General features: G+C 34.1%; 2 protein-coding genes across 3 annotated transcripts in view; one reads left to right on the top strand and one right to left on the bottom strand.

Annotated features, from left to right (window-relative positions):
* Window positions 1-17,980, top strand: part of LOC141532520 (fibroblast growth factor receptor 4-like) — a 72,741-nt gene that overhangs the window by 36,918 nt on the left and 17,843 nt on the right. The window lies entirely within an intron of this gene.
* On the bottom strand, window positions 2,883-6,674 carry LOC141532635 (uncharacterized). The gene has a single exon (XM_074251088.1). The coding sequence runs from the start codon at window positions 6,672-6,674 to the stop codon at window positions 2,883-2,885; it is 3,792 nt and encodes a 1,263-aa protein (XP_074107189.1).

Here is a 17,980-nt window from a genome sequence, read left to right as displayed (position 1 = left end):
TAAGACATCTTGTAGGTCATCGAGTGACTTTGCGATGTCACAGGAAGGGGGGAAGTAGATTGAAGTACTGATAATTGAGAGATCTTGAGCATGGATTTCTGAAATGATCTAAAAGTCTGATGTGAAAAAAGTTTGAGCCTTGGTATGATGGTTTGGGAGAGACAGTAGGCCACCGCTAGGCCTTCCTGGGCCGTGGGGTTTTACGGTTGGAGACCACGAGCTGTACCAGTAGTTAGAGACATGGGAAGACAATGATGGAAAATGTGTGGACCAGGTTTCGCGGAAGCTAATGTGTTTTGAAGTGAAGAGGTTAGTTGAATTCAGTAAATCTTCGGAGTCTCTAATGTTCCAGTAGGTGAGTTTTCAACTAGTTGTATGAGAGTGGTGTATTCGGTTTCTGATGAGGTTGAGTTTTTTGACAGCTGTTGGCTAGATGTTAAAGAGAAAGAGCGCAAACTGTCACTGCTATTGTTGTTAGATAGTTTTGGAGCAGGGTTGCTGACTGTCATGTCTGAAACGTGATTAGCAGTGATGATGGATTTGGTATTTCGATTGTATGTGTCGGCGCAACCATCAATAAGGACATTAAAATACCCAAATTTGACTTTCTTTCCATCGACAATGGCTGCTCTGCCAAAGTCACGTAATTTCTTGGCTGCTACGTCTTCGGCTGGAGTCAGGTCGTGGTTCACGTAGACTGGTATTTTAAGTGACTTTTTTTTGGTCATAATCTTACTTTTGGTGTGTATGTCCTTGAAAGTTATTTTGAATTTATCTTTGTTTTTACCAATTAATTCAGCGCTGGAGATGCTGTTTGCGATTTTGAGATGAGTGTTGATAAACTCGTTGGCTGTGTTGAAAGCGTTATCGTTTCTGATTTTCAGGCCACTAATAATTGCGTTGTTCTTTCTCAATTGCTTTTCTACCAATTCCGACACAGTAAAGATGATTGTTTTGTTTAGTGTTCGTCCATCTAGGAGGTTAGCAGAAAGATTAATAGATGACTGACTTTCTAGAGTCTTTGTAGAGCGATGTTCTCACCAGTCAATTCGTCCTTGACAGTTTGGAGTCTTTGATTGCTGTAATCTCTTTGCGAAGTGAGTTATGGATTTCATTCAGGTTTGCTAGGTCTTGTTGACGCCAAATTTCCATTTGCTGAAGTAGCTACGGGAAAGAAGAACAGGTATTTAATAGTAACTCAGTTGTTGCATTGCTTGTAGAGTTACTTACTTATGCCATTGTTGAAGAACTGCGGTTTTGTGGTGGTTGTATTGTCGTAAACTCTCCACTAAGGAGAATTTCCGTAATTCTTCTATATGTGGTTGATTAGTTAGGAATTGGTTCAGGATCTATCTGTTTAAAATAAAAGACTCGGTGTTGGGGTGAATAATTGTGATTAATTTATTCCCCAAGAGGAGAAAACTCTAGCAATTGCTAGAGAAAAACTCCTCGAAGATGTTACAGTTGAGAGATATGTGAATGAATATGTGTGTTGATATGAATGTATATATATTTGCACTGCTGTGCAATGAGGGGTGAGAATAGATCTCAGCCACCGTTAGGTTATTGTGGTTAACCGTCAACCGTTAATATCTCAATAGAGACATAAAATGTAATTATGATCAGAAAGGATCGTGTGTTTGTAATCGGAAGAGAATTGACTGTGTGTTTAGAATGGTTTGAAAGAACCAGTAGGTTCAAGTATTGAATTTGATCGCCTGGATCAAGTGTGTTATAAATTTGATCGCTGGGATCGAATCCTTGATCAGTGGGATCAAGTTGTGTTATGAATTGATCGCTGGGATCGAATCCTTGATCGCTGGGATCAAGTTGTATTATGAATTGATCGCTGGGATCGAATCCTTGATCGCTGGGATCAAGTTGTGTTATGAATTGATCGCTGGGATCGAATCCTTGATCGCTGGGATCAAGTTGTATTATGACCCGAGAGGATCGAATTAATTTTGATTTAAATGATTCGAATATTTAGTTTAAATTAGTAGTTGAATATAGTTTTCTAATTTACGCGAGAATTTACTATTTAATTTAAATTACTTTCTGAATAACTCAACAAATTATTAAATATATGAATTTATTAATGTACTTGTTTCTTGTAAATTTGATTTGAATTTAACAATTAACACGATTAAATTTAATTAAATAAAGCACATAAATGAAGTTAAGTTAATAATTACGATTGACTAAATTCAATTAACACTTGCAAAATATAACTAATTAACAATGATTTTAATTATAATTGAATATTATGAAACTGAATTGAAGATTCTTGACAAACCTTTAACAATGATAATTTATTGCGTCTAATTTATCACGCGATTGAAGACAATGGCCGCGATGCTAAACGCTAAGTACGACGTACTTTTTCTTAGCGTCTTAAATATTTGACCACGAATTTATGTTAAGTTTAAAATTGATGCACAAATGTCGAATCAATGAATTTAATTAAGTATGAGAACTGATAATTAATTACGTTAGCAAATAATAAACACAATGGAATAAATTTCTTTGTCAGAGAGAACGCAGGTATATTGCACTAGTCACTAGTCCCAGTACCACTGCCGCTCATGGCGTCCCCACCGGCCTCGTGCCCCAGGCTTGCCGGTCTTCTTCCCGCTAAGTCATGGGGCGCATGTGCAGCCGCCATTTGACATCGCGTTCATAAGAACGATAATAAAAATTGCCATGAGAATAACCCATGTTAAATATAAAGTATAGATATTTAAAGTTTGAGTATACTCATAAGAGCACTCTAGTCAATCTTCTTTGTACCGACATCAAACACACTCCCCCCGTTGCGAATGTATGAGAAAGATTATGGCATGTAATGTATGGTGTAATACAATGGTTGTTACATTATTAGATCAAGTATTAATAAGTAATGGACATAATAGAGTGATGTTTCGTTTGAACAATCCTCGTGATGTTCGGATTGATGCGAGCCGAGTAACTCCGTCATCTCCGGGATGAAGTTCGACCACGACACCCAATTGCCACAGCATGCATGGTTGGTTTTTGTCCATTAACAGTACGATCTGATTAGGTTTGATTTCCCCTTGAGTTGTGTGCCATTTTTGACGAGTTTGGAGTTCATGGAGGTATTCTAGGTACCAGCGTTTCCAAAAATCTTGTCTGGCCTTGGTGATGAATTGCCATACGCTAAGACGATTATCTGGAACATCAGAAAAATCATGTTCAGGCAGCATTGTGAGAGGGCGACCTATTAAGATATGAGCAGGTGTTAATGCTATAGGATCATTAGGATCACTAGATAGCGTGCATAACGGTCTAGAGTTAAGTATAGATTCAATTTGTATAGTTAGAGAATTTAATTCTTCAAAGGTGAGAAGTTGATCCTTCACTACCCTCTTAAGATGATGTTTAAAGGACTTTACTGCTGCTTCCCAAATGCCCCCAAAATGTGGTGATAATGGTGGATTGAATTTCCAGATAATGTTTTTTCTGATAGCGTAATCATTTACTAGATTTTGATGAGATTGAGATGTAAAAAGAGCATAGAGTTCGTTCAGTTGATTATGAGCGCCTACAAAGTTGGTACCATTGTCAGAATAAACATGAGATGGGACCCCCCGGCGACCAACAAACCGCCCAAAGGCTCCCAAGAAGCCATCAGAGGTCAGGTCGCTAGCAATCTCAAGATGGACCGCCTTCGTGGCCATGCAAATGAAAACACATCCATAAACCTTAATCTTAGTTCGATTTCTGAATTTTCGTTCTTTTATGAATAAAGGTCCAAAATAGTCTACTCCCACATGTGAGAATGCAGCGGACTCTGTTACTCTGGCACTAGGTAGATCAGCCATCTTCCCTTGAAGTAATACAGGGCGATGCCGAATGCATTCCACGCATCTTTTGACAATCCGCCGTATCTGGCTTTTCCCATCTAGTAACCAGAATTTGTGGCGTAAGGTTGATAAAGTAGCTTGTATACCGGAGTGGTATGAATTTTTATGAGTTTCTCTAATAATTAAATCAGTAACATAATGATGTGATGGTAATAAGATTGGATGTTTTGTGGTGAAGGAGATAGGGGCGTGTTTCAAACGACCACCTACTCGTAATAAACCATTTTGATCAAGAAATGGATTTAAACAACGTAATCTCAAGTTTTTAGTTTCTCCAGTGTCTTTAATTTGTTCTATTTCATCGTGAAATTGTTCTAGTTGAATTAATGCAAGTATTCTAATTTCAGTTTTTGACTTTTCTTCAACACTCAGAGGCTTATGTTTGAATTGACTTGACTTAAGCATACGTAAAACAAATGAATATGAGTTGATGAGTGTTGAATATGAAGAAAAGCGTTGGAATAGGTCATTAGTGGATGTAAGCAAGCAAGTATTTTTTCGTACACCTGGTAGTTCTGATGGAACGGACTGAATTGAGATTGGCCAGGTATTGGAGTCCTGTGAAAGCCACGTAGGACCCTTGAACCACATTTTGTTTTTAAGAAATTCAGAAGGTAATTGACCTCGAGATAAAGAGTCAGCCGGATTATCACATGTTCGAATATGACGCCATTCTATGTCTTTCCCGAGAGCTTGTATTTCTGAAACTCGATTGGATTCAAAGACTTTAAGAGTGTGAGGTGAACGTTTGAGCCATTGCAAGACTATAGTTGAATCTGACCAGAAAATTATTTTGTTACATGTGAAATCAAATGCGGGAAGTGCTTCTTTGTATAATCTAGAAAGTAGTTGTGCTGCACATAGTTCTAATTTAGGAATTGTTACATCTTTAATCGGCGCAACTCTGGATTTTGAACAAGCTAAATTAACCATGATTTGACCTTGTTGATTCATTGATCGTATATATAAGCAGGCTCCGTAGCCTATTTGACTGGCGTCACAAAAGCCGTGTATCTCGATATGAATAGCATTAGGAATAACAATGTTACGATCAACAGCAAATTCTCTAATTAATGGTAATTGTTCAGCAAATTTACACCAGAGAGTATGCAAATTCTGAGGTATTGCTTCATCCCAATGAACCTTTGCTTTCCAACATGCTTGTATCATAGTTTTGGCAGCAAGTACTACTGGACCTAATATTCCAAGTGGATCGAAAATTTTTGCGACATCTGATAAGATTGTTCTTTTAGTTATTTTTCTTAAAGAATCTAGTGAATTAACAGTATAGATAAATTCATCAGTTAAAGAGTTCCAATAAACCCCCAAGGTTTTAGATATATGATCATCGTTAATAGCACAATCTAAGTCAAGAGTTCTTTGATCAAAGTTATCCAATGCATGTTTGTGATTGGAGGCCCACTGACGGAGTTCAAAACCCCCCTTTCTTACTAATTGAATTATTTCGTCACGTAATTGTAAAATTTCAGACAAAGAATTTGTTCCAGTTAACAGATTGTCTACATATAAATCTCGTTTAAGTATGGTTGAAGCATTTGGAAAATTGTGACGTTCGTCATCAGCTAATTTGTTTATTGTACGTGTGGCTAGAAAAGGAGCTGCTGATACCCCAAAAGTAACTCGTTGTAGTTCAAAAGTACTAATTGTGTCATCATGATAATGAAGAATTCTTTGAAATTTATGATGGTCCGGATGGACTAAAATCTGTCGGTACATTTGAGCAATATCAGAAGTCATAGCATAAACATAACTACGAAAACGTAATAAAATAGTGAATAAGTTATCTTGTACAGTAGGCCCCGTCAGTAGAACCTCGTTCAAGGAGATACCTTTGTCGGATTTTGCAGAGGCGTCGAATACAACGCGTACCTTGGTGGTAGTGCTAGATGTCTTAATGATGGGGTGATGTGGTAAGAAGTAGCCCGGCTCTTGATCATTTGATACAAGTACCATATGACCAAGGTCGATGTACTCCTGCATTACCTTATTGTATTCAATCTTAAGTTGTTGATTTAAATTCAATCTCCTCTGTAATGAGAGAAATCTTTTATAAGCTTGTTGTTTTGAATTACCAAAATCTACATTGTCGACTTTAAAGGGTAGTTTTACAATGTATCTCCCAGTTGCATCTCGTGTAGTATTAAGTTGATAGTATTTTTCACAAAGGGAATCATCTAAAGTTCTAGATCCCCTGGGACTAATGTCTTCTATTGTCCAAAAACGTGTTAATTGATTTGATAAGTCTAAAAGTTGACATGATACAGGTTGTGTGTTATTATCATCGTTGACTCCCCCCGCTACAACCCAACCAAGCACGGTTTTCTGAATGATTAAGTCACAATCGTCATGTGAGCGATTTATTTGTCCAATTGACAGCAAAGCTAAGGTGGTTCCAGAACCAATAAGAACATCTACTGGTCGTGGAAGATGAAATAGTGGATCAGCAAGAGTTATGTTATTAGGTATATGTATTTTATCACGAGGAAATACTTCATTAGGACTTAAATCGGTGATTTTACTGACTGTTAGAAAGGATAATGATTTTTGAAATTTACTATTCAAAGATTTACATACTACTTGTATAAGATGTTTAGAGAATGTTTGCATTCCATTAACCGCGCCAATAGGAATAGCACAATTTTGAATTGGTAAGTTTAATTTGTTTGTTAAATCTTCAGTGATAAAATTAGCAGTAGCACAAGTATCTAGTAAAGCACGAGCTTGTATGAATTTACCATCAAAATCACGTAGGTGTATGAGAGCGCTCATCATTAATTGAAAACGTGGCATTCTAAGTGCTGTGGTTAGGTTGTGCACAGATAGTCATGTGGTGGAGTCCTTGGCAGCTGGTGTGACAATAGTTGATTCAGGCTTAGAAGTAAGTATTGTATTGTTTTTGTTGTGAGAATATTGTTTTTGTGGAGTTTGCGCATAATGCAGCATAGTGTGGTGGAATTTGTTACAGAGTCTACATCGTATTGAGTTACAAGGTCCCTTGTGATTACGTAAACAGTTAATACAGAGTCGGAAAGCTCTAACAAACTTAATGCGTTGGTCAACAGTCAATGAGTTGAATTTCTGGCATTTAAATAAGGGATGATCTTGTTTACAGTTTGGACAAATGTTAGCAGGGTTAGTCATCAGTATTCTAGTGGATGATTCTCCGCACTGGGTTTTAGAAATATTTCCTGAATAGTCATTGCGTTTTCGTTTAAAAGGTTGATTTGAATTGTGATGTTCATGATGTCGTGTACTAAGTCTAAAGGCATAATTCGTAATGAATTTACTAAAAGATTCAAAGGTTGGAACAGTATTGTCATCTGTAAACGTTTCTGACCATTTGTCTCTAATTCCAGTAGGTAATTTATTTTCTAACATTCTTACAAGCATAACATTAGTTATTGGTGAATTTAAAGATTCGAGGTCACTTAAATGTTGTTGAGCAGTATCGATAAATTTAGTGAGATTGTCTGTGGTAGCAACAGTGATGGGCCTTACATTTAAAATGGCATCACAATGCTTGTAAATTAAAGCGCGTTCTTTTTGATAAGTATCTGTGAGTAATTTCCAAGCCTTTTCGTAACTCTCAGGGCTGGCAACGTAAAGCGCAAGCTTGTTAGTTGCAGCACCTACTAAACATGAACGTAGATATAAGAATTTATTGAGATCATCCACATCAGTTCGTCCGTCTATTAATGTTCTAAAAGTGTTTTTAAAAGAAATCCAATTTTCAAAATTCCCGTCAAACTTAGGTAGTTGTGCAGTAGGAAGTTTTGCAAGGCCTTGTGTTCCAAAGGAAGTGTTTGCCATTGTTGTGTTCATTACGGTCGAATTGTGAGATGTATTAGCAGTGTCAGTTGGAATCAAGTTCGCTAATTTATCTGCAAGGGCGAAATAATCTACTCTAACCTTTTCAGCCAGTTCCAATTCTGCTGTATCGTCAGAGTTTAATAACAAATGTTCGTCAATTAATGTATCAAATATGTCAAACATTGGTTTAATTCTTTCAAACTGCAGAGCAGCATTTGAGAGTGTTATTCCTCCTACTGTTAGTTTAGACTGTAGTCTTTGTAATTTGTTTTCTAGTAGGTTTCGTTTTTGTTCAAGAGTGTAATTTAAATTGTCCATGTTTAAATTTAATTATTAGATTATTGATATTGCAGTCAATTAATAATTGATAGTTTTAGGTTATCCTTTTGGCAGATAAGTTATGAATAAGAATCAAAAAATATGAATCACTAGTTGATGATTAAATTGCAATTGAATAATTATATTAATCAATCGTAGTTTAAATATGAGTAATTAGATAATAATAATTTGAGACTTATCTTTTTTATTGTTAGATGTCCAGCGATGAAGTTAATTGACACTTGTTTCCACTTCGTAAACCAGGGATCGTGAGTTCAAACCTCACAGGAGGCACCAATTTGTATTGTCGTAAACTCTCCACTAAGGAGAATTTCCGTAATTCTTCTATATGTGGTTGATTAGTTAGGAATTGGTTCAGGATCTATCTGTTTAAAATAAAAGACTCGGTGTTGGGGTGAATAATTGTGATTAATTTATTCCCCAAGAGAAGAAAACTCTAGCAATTGCTAGAGAAAAACTCCTCGAAGATGTTACAGTTGAGAGATATGTGAATGAATATGTGTGTTGATATGAATGAATATATATTTGCACTGCTGTGCAATGAGGGGTGAGAATAGATCTCAGCCACCGTTAGGTTATTGTGGTTAACCGTCAACCGTTAATATCTCAATAGAGACATAAAATGTAATTATGATCAGAAAGGATCGTGTGTTTGTAATCGGAAGAGAATTGACTGTGTGTTTAGAATGGTTTGAAAGAACCAGTAGGTTCAAGTATTGAATTTGATCGCTGGGATCGAGTTGTGTTATAAGTTTGATCGCTGGGATCGAATCCTTGATCGCCTGGATCAAGTGTGTTATAAATTTGATCGCTGGGATCGAATCCTTGATCAGTGGGATCAAGTTGTGTTATGAATTGATCGCTGGGATCGAATCCTTGATCGCTGGGATCAAGTTGTGTTATGAATTGATCGCTGGGATCGAATCCTTGATCGCTGGGATCAAGTTGTATTATGAATTGATCGCTGGGATCGAATCCTTGATCGCTGGGATCAAGTTGTGTTATGAATTGATCGCTGGGATCGAATCCTTGATCGCTGGGATCAAGTTGTATTATGACCCGAGAGGATCGAATTAATTTTGATTTAAATGATTCGAATATTTAGTTTAAATTAGTAGTTGAATATAGTTTTCTAATTTACGCGAGAATTTACTATTTAATTTAAATTACTTTCTGAATAACTCAACAAATTATTAAATATATGAATTTATTAATGTACTTGTTTCTTGTAAATTTGATTTGAATTTAACAATTAACACGATTAAATTTAATTAAATAAAGCACATCAATGAAGTTAAGTTAATAATTACGATTGACTAAATTCAATTAACACTTGCAAAATATAACTAATTAACAATGATTTTAATTATAATTGAATATTATGAAACTGAATTGAAGATTCTTGACAAACCTTTAACAATGATAATTTATTGCGTCTAATTTATCACGCGATTGAAGACAATGGCCGCGATGCTAAACGATAAGTACGACGTACTTTTTCTTAGCGTCTTAAATATTTGACCACGAATTTATGTTAAGTTTAAAATTGATGCACAAATGTCGAATCAATGAATTTAATTAAGTATGAGAACTGATAATTAATTACGTTAGCAAATAATAAACACAATGGAATAAATTTCTTTGTCAGAGAGAACGCAGGTATATTGCACTAGTCACTAGTCCCAGTACCACTGCCGCTCATGGCGTCCCTACCGGCCTCGTGCCCCGGGCTTGCCGGTCTTCTTCCCGCTAAGTCATGGGGCGCATGTGCAGCCGCCATTTGACATCGCGTTCATAAGAACGATAATAAAAATTGCCATGAGAATAACCCATGTTAAATATAAAGTATAGATATTTAAAGTTTGAGTATACTCATAAGAGCACTCTAGTCAATCTTCTTTGTACCGACATCAAACAGTGGTGAAGTTTGGTTGATAGGCTGAGGACGTCGGGATCTCTCTCACGCTTATTGGAGCCGTTTTTGAATAGTTCCGGGAGGGCGATTGAGGATTTTTTTTTACTTTTCGAGAGTCGTTCGGCGTTAGATGGACGTCCGCGGCGTCCAGAGTTTGACTGAGTACGAGTTTCAGTAGACTCGGGTGTTGAGCTGGTGGGTGAATTCATTCCCAGTGATTTAAATCATGCGGATTCGAGAACTGATGTGTGATCTCCACATTGTCCATACGCCAGTAAATCACCCCGGGTGAGATAAAACACGCGTTTACCGGTATTTGCAACTGATTTAGGTTAAGCGCGTTTTTAAAAATGTTTGATGCACGTGTTTACAAAAACTTAACCTCCAAGTAACTTTATGAATTGAACTCGTTTCTGTCGCGGAGTATTATATTATTTAGCTGGTATTAATTCGTATATGAGAACTGTATTTATTACTGCACTGTTTGAATATTGAATTTTAATTGTTTAGAGAATAAATTATGATAAAAATCAGTTAAATAAAAGCCACGTTTAAACACACGTTACAAGCTGCACAGGCCCCACAAGCCAATCATTTAGATTGATACAAGTAAGAAACAAATTTCAGATGTTAAATAATTTAAGTAAAAGCGGCATAATGGCTGAGCGGGCTGTCATTATTCCGTTAGTTCGTTCGCACATCATGTCGTGAGGCGAGGGTTTGAGCTCCGACGGTTGTACGAATAGTTCCAACAACAACCGTTGGAGGTCGCTCCGGTAGTCGAACTGTACTAGCATGGATTTTCTCTGTGGTTTTTCCATCGTCACTATTTCAACAACTGATAGAACTATCCACTCCATTAATAACAATTTTCATACTTTTATTCAGTGGTGAATTTGAAAATTTATAATTGTATTTAAACAAACTCAATACTTCTTGATTAGAGGTAGCTTTTGTTGGGACAAAAATTTACGTACGTGGCCAATTAAATAAGAATTTTCACAAGAGTCTTTGATATTTAGTTTGCTAAAATGTTAGTCTAATCACTGTCTTAAATTTACTTCTCACACGGAAAAAAGTAAACTGTAATAAATAATAGTCGATTTAGTAAGTAATTTAAAAAGTAATGATCAAATGCTAAAAACTACCATTTCAAACAGTAAAATCGTGATTTTATTAATCACTATGTAATATTTATCATTTAAATGCTACAATTTATTCTTTACATGGAAGAAAATACTATTTCAAACAGTAATATTCGCTACGTGAATATCGAAAATTTTAAAGTATAAATCCCCTTATAGTATTGACTATTTATGGAAAAGGCAATTTTTACTGTTTGAAACTGCAATTTTTTAAGATAAGAGAGTCGTTATTTACTATAGTGACAGCTACTAATCACTTATTTTCGATATTAAATTATAAATTGTGGCTTTTACACTTTTTACATCAAGTTCTGTAATACTTGTACATTTGCCACCCCGATGTCCGCTTTACTGTTTGAAACTATAAAAATTAACCGGAATCCGAGTAAATTTTACATTTTACTTTTTTCTGTGCACTTCAAATCATTACTACTAATATGTATCACCAATAAGAAAAGTTATAAGAACTGAGGTTAATTGATTAATTTGTCAACACTGATGAAGAGCAAAAACTTATGATTGCTGTAGTGAAAGTATAGATAAAATCAAGAACAACGTTACCGTGCCCTCCATGAATAAAGAAAAGTATTGAGACAAAGAAAAAAGTTTGGTTTTCTAGTCAATCTAATACTTTCAATACTTTTTTCTTTGTCTCAATATTTTTTTTTTTCATTCAGGTTTATCTTTATTGGCTAAATATAATACGTCATCTTGTAACAGGGTAAAATTACCCTTAATCGATAAGTCACCGAATATCGATAATTATTCGACATAGCACTGGCGCGTCTCGATCTTCGGGCCTAAAGGGAGAATAGGAGGGGGTGAGTTTGGGTTAAAATAGGTGAGCCGTGCAGCGGAACAGGGAGAAGTAGTGTGACCGCCAGACTGAGTGCCACGGAAATCAAAAAGGACCGTTCCCGAGAGTAGTGACGAGACGAAGGAAGCCAACTACAACTAGGACTTCATCCTCAACGAGTGAGTTAGATCATCGTTTTGTTCGTCAAGGTGTCAATTATTGCTCTGTGGGAAGGAAGTGGACCGCGGTTTATCCAATACCCAGTTACTTCTCCTAATTATTTATCAATTGGATCGTTAATCGACGAAAATTTAATTCAATAAATAAATCGTAGAACATTTGCTAGTTTTTGGATTAGTGATTTTCATGGGGGTTTATACCCGGAGATCACTCGATCGACCTTGCGGGGGAAGTTTTAATATCTAAAAGTTTTCAATCAATTAACTAACATCTAAGAAAATTTATTTAATTAATTTTTCAATAATTAACTGAGTAAAATTGATTAACTTTTGTCATTGAGAAAAATAGATAAAATTTTTTGTTCGTGAAATTTTCGTCAAGCGTCAGTTTTGTGTCGCATAAATTCCAATACCCAAGGTCAAGCAAAGACTTGACTAGCGAATGTTCTAGCAATTGAAATTGACTATTTCGACTCGTGTCTAATTTTTATAAGTTATAAGACGAGTAGAACGCTAGTGATAATGTTTTACATCAAGAATTAATTATTAAGAATTCTATATTGAGAATTAATTATCGAGGATAATATAGAGTGGAAAATTATTGAGAATATTACATTATAAGATTATTCCGTCAAGTGTGAATTTAATAATTTTGGGATTAAGTCCGTGAATTAATTAAATTAATTTTGCTCTAATTTGATAATTATCGGCGTGAACATTAAGTCCAAGAAATCAGTTATCTAAGTCAAAATTGTCATAGTAAAAGTTTAATCAGAATTAGTTAATTAAACTTATGTTAATAATTTTGAAGTGATTGTAAAGGTCTATGTTGTGACCAAGTTAATTCAAGGCATTAAGCCTCTGGTTCTATAGAGATTAGTTCAAGGTTAATTGAAGTTAATTGTTAAATTGGAATTATTGTTTTTGCCGAATACTAATGGTTGAATAATTTGATTTGAAATATTTAATTAGAATTAGTTACAGTCAATTTTTATTAAAGTAAAATTTATAAAGTAGAGTCAAGTTAGTAGCGTGAGTGTGAGACAAGTGTGGGTTATGTGTGAGTTGCAGAGTGATTAGGTCTATGTTTCGTCGCTGGGCCGTTACTGCTGTAGCTGGTGTGGGTTATGAGAGTGTGCTGCAGAACATCTAGGTCTATGTTTCGTCGCTGGGCTGTTGTTCTGTAGTAAGTGTGTATAAGCTGCAGGAGTATCTAGGTCTATGTTTCGTCGCTGGGCTGTTACTCCTGTGAGCCGAGTTAACGACCCTAGTATATGATTCGTCTCTGTGCAGGTGACAGTCGTTAGAAATCGGGTAGACGCCGAAAGGGGCCCGTCACGTGTAGACGCCGAAAGGGGCACGTGTTAGAAATCGACGGGTAGACGCCGAAAGGGGCTCGTCGAGAATAAGTTAGAAATCGACGGGTAGACGCCGAAAGGGGCTCGTCGAGAATAAGGATATTGTTAAGTGTGGTTAGTGTGTGTGTGAATGAAATTTGTTAACTAATTTTAAGCCAACTCTGTTAAGTTTTATTTTTATTGTTAATAAATATCGATCGATCTTGTTAATTAAATTTTTATTATTTAACAGCAACCTTCCTCCACTCTCTCTACCCTAAGATAGGATTTTCTCAGCTCTGGACCGGTTCCAGGAACCATGATTAATAATCCTGGTGGCGCCCTGATAATTTTTATTGTTGTTAGTTTTGTTAGTTAATTTTAAAATTGATTAGGGGCTAACCTGAGCAGGTAAAACTGTTACAATCTCTAAAATTAATAATAAAAATAACTTTCCAGCGTTAATTGTAAATGATATCTAATGTAAGATTAAGAAATTCCAATTTAAAGAAAAGGGCATAGCCGATTAAATATGGGAAATCTGCCCCCATGGCTTTTTTGACTCACACTTAGGGGATCGATTTGGCATCAAATAAAAATAATTCACACCAATTTATAGCCCTTTAACTCAAACGACGTTCGAGATTTTCAAAAAAACCTGTTTTTTTTTATTTTAATTTTATTTTTATACTGAAATTCGGAGTTAATCGACGGTGATTTTTTTTCTTATTCTTAGGATCCTTAAACATAAAAATATCGTATGATCATCGTTTTTCAACGAAAAGTCGATTTTTAATGAAGAAAAGAAAATTCAAATCTTGTTTTTTTTTAGGGTTTTTGAAATATGTCAATCACCAAAATTTATCAGAACATGTATTTTACACCCCTCGATACTCAGGAATTTTTTCAGATTTTTTGAAGTGGTGGAACAATGTCAAAAAAATTAAAAAGTCATTTTTTTCCTGAAATCGGCGTTTTAACGCACTTTTATTTTTTTTTTGCTTGAAAAAGTACGTAGAAAATTTTTTTTTTAACAGAAATTTATCTTTTCAAAAGATAAACATAATAAATCAGGAACATGAAGTATGTAAAAAGGCTATAAATAATTCAAAACACATTTGGAGGTGAATTTTATATTTTTCCAGACAACCGGGAATAATTTTGAATTAGGATACAACAAAAATAAAAATTTTAATAGAAACAATAACTTGATTAGTCTTCATCACTGTCTTTATTCACTACGACTCTAATTTTCTCATCGATAAATAGACGACTAAGTATCTCAGCAGGTTTTACAATTTTAGCTAAATATCGAGCGTAAGATAAATAATAAATAATAGCAGAAATGTGTGAGCAACATCAAACAGTACGTCTACCATTTGCACAGTCACAACAATATCGAGTTATTTCAGAGACATCATTCTTGTCTGGCTGATATTCAAAAAAACAACGATATGTTTTTGAATTAATGTGTCGAGATCTGACTTCAAATTTTATAATATTAGGACTCTTGTGGAAATAATTCTCTGAAAAAACTCTTGACAAGTCTTTATAACTCTGAATAAGACTTTTCGAAATTCTTCACATCCCTAACTAAGTGAGGGAAAGACTTAATAAGTCTTCAAAACTCTGCAATACTCTTCAAAAGTCAAATTTTCCCTGCAATTTCGGAATTTCTCAAAGAGTTATTAAGACTTGATAAGACTTGTTCAGTTTTACAGGAAAAGAAGAAAATATTTCTTTTCAAAAAAATTACTTATCAGAATTAAATAAAACTATAAAAAAGAATTAATGCATGTTTTAAAAAAATTTTTTTTATATAATATTTTCATCACGAAAATACTTTGATGGGCATCGAATCACTCATAGTTGAGCAAGTCAAAACATCAACAGCAAATGAAGTGCACTTGCTGTTGGAAACAGATATTACTCAAAGAGTAAATCCAATCGGTATTTAATTTGGACTATCAAATATTAAAGTCAACTTTCTAGGTAGGAAAGAATTTTCTATCCACACGCTATCTGCTGGATTTAATTGATACCTAACATATTTTAGTTTACGAATTTACAGTTAGAATCTTTGAGTGTTCTTAGTTTCTAATAGGTGGCATGTGGTTAGAAAATTCTTTCCTACCCTTGCGACTTTCAAATCATTCTGAAATCAGTCTGAAAAAATTCTGGAAACGTTATGGAATCATGATGGTTCCAGAGTGGTTTTGTGCCTATTTTCCAGCATGAAACCAGAGTGAACCCAGACTAAAGCCAGAGTGGAATCAAAGTAAACTCAGAATTAAATTAAAGTGGAACCAGAGTGAACCCAGACTAAAGCCAGAGTGAAATAAAATAAAAAACAACTGTTACGCTCGGGAATCGAACCTGGGACCTGACGCTTGAAAGACTAATTCTTTACCAGTTTACCGATGAGAATTACTTGAATATCAGGGTTTTTAACAACTACAAGTAATGCAAATCGTATACATGATCAATGCGTAATGAACAAAATTTTTTATTTCGTTTGTAAATTATTAATTATCAATATACACTGATAGAAAGATTTATTAACTATTAATAAATTAATTTATTCGAAGACAATTATTTAATTGGTTAAATTTTAATAATTTAAAATTAAAATAATTTAAAATTTAGCTCGATCAAATATTAAAAACAAATACATGTAATGACATATAGTTATATATAAATGATATGTAATCATATGTAGTTATATAAAAATTATATATAATCTTAAAAACGAATGTATGTAGTGACGTACAGTTATATATAAATTATTTGCAATTATATATAGCTTTATATAATTACATATAATCTTAAAAACAAACATATGTAAAGACATATAGTTATATATAAATTATATGAAATCATATATAGATTATATATGGTTCTATAGAATTATATATAATTTTTTTTTCCTGGGATCAAACTGATCCCTATGTGAATTTCTAGTATTTTCAAAATAAAATCTTTTTAAGTCATACAAAAATTCATAACATTTAAAAATTTTTAAATAGGGAACCAATTAATAATGTATAATACTAAATTCACCTGTTGACTTCATAATTTAATATAATAAAGATAAAAATAGACCTTTAACTAATTGAAAGTATTTTCAAATTACAAAATTTGTTATCTCTTATTTTGTAGAATGAAATGGTTGTTAATTATGTAGTCGAAAAATGCTATATGATTATCAATTTATTAACCATTTGTCGTCTAACTGTTAATATAATTAGGTAAATTATGAAAACTCAATACACTACACTCGTGTTAAAGTTATCATAAATATACTAAGGACAAAATTGAGAATTATTCGAATTTACTCTGAAAAGCGCTAAACCCACGTTGAAAACATTTTCAAGACATTCTGAAAACACTCTAGTTTCATTTTGAATTCACTCTGAGATTACTCTGAATTCACTCTGGGATCACTGAATTCACTCTGGGATCACTCTGGATTCACTGTGATTTGACTCTGGAAAAAAAGCACAAAACCACTCTGGATCCACACTGGTTTCAATATGATTTCACTCTGACTCTGAATACAGAGTGATTCCAGAGTGAGGTGAAGGTTGCAAGGGTACCTAGAAAGTTGACTTTAATATTTGATAGTCCAAATTAAATACCGATTGGATTTACTCTTTGAGTAGTATCTGTTTCCAACATCAAGTGCACTTCATTTGCTGTTGATGTTTTGACTTGCTCAACTATGAGTGATTCGATGCCCATCAAAGTATTTTCGTGATGAAAATATTATTTAAAAAAAAATTTTTTTAAAACATGCATTAATTCTTTTTTATAGTTTTATTTAATTCTGATAAGTAATTTTTTTGAAAAGAAATATTTTCTTCTTTTCCTGTAAAACTGAACAAGTCTTATCAAGTCTTAATAACTCTTTGAGAAATTCCGAAATTGCAGGGAAAATTTGACTTTTGAAGAGTATTGCAGAGTTTTGAAGACTTATTAAGTCTTTCCCTCACTTAGTTAGGGATGTGAAGACTTTCGAAAAGTCTTATTCAGAGTTATAAAGACTTTTCAAGAGTTTTTTCAGAGAATTATTTCCACAAGGGAAGAATTAAAAATTTTGTTGAAGAGGTTATACCAGCATTTTCTGATAAAGAATTCAAATTTCATTTTAGGTAAATATTTATTCCAATTTGAGGATTTAGTTAACAACAAATTATCTTAACCCTTCAGTTTAATTTTGAATTGTATTAATTACACGTAAATAAATTTTTTAATAACTTTAGGGTGTCTCGATCAACATTTGATTTTGTTCGTGAAAAAATTGAACCATCGTTAATGAGAAAAATCCCAGGATCTAAAATGATATCACTAGACAAACAATTATTCATCGCTTTATGGAAAATGGCAACTCCAGATTCGTATCGGTATAATAGAAAAATATTACTCATATTTTGAATAACTTCAATTATTATAAATTAAATATTAACTTAATATATTGTTTTTAAAGCTCGGTTTGCCAAAAGTTTGGCGTTAATTTTGCAGCAGCGTGGTGGAGTGTATGAAGGGTCACATCAG

Source organism: Cotesia typhae, unplaced genomic scaffold (genome assembly GCF_013202065.1).
Source record: "Cotesia typhae breed Kobodo isofemale line unplaced genomic scaffold, CoteBio_Ctyphae contig_65, whole genome shotgun sequence".
NCBI classification, from domain to species: Eukaryota; Metazoa; Arthropoda; class Insecta; order Hymenoptera; family Braconidae; genus Cotesia; species Cotesia typhae.
This window is presented reverse-complemented; position numbering and strand designations above follow the sequence as displayed.

What these genes read in the sequence shown, in the direction of transcription:
- LOC141532635 (XM_074251088.1), bottom strand. Translation starts at nt 6,674, where the DNA reads ATGAGCGCTCTCATACACCTACGTGATTTTGATGGTAAATTCATACAA.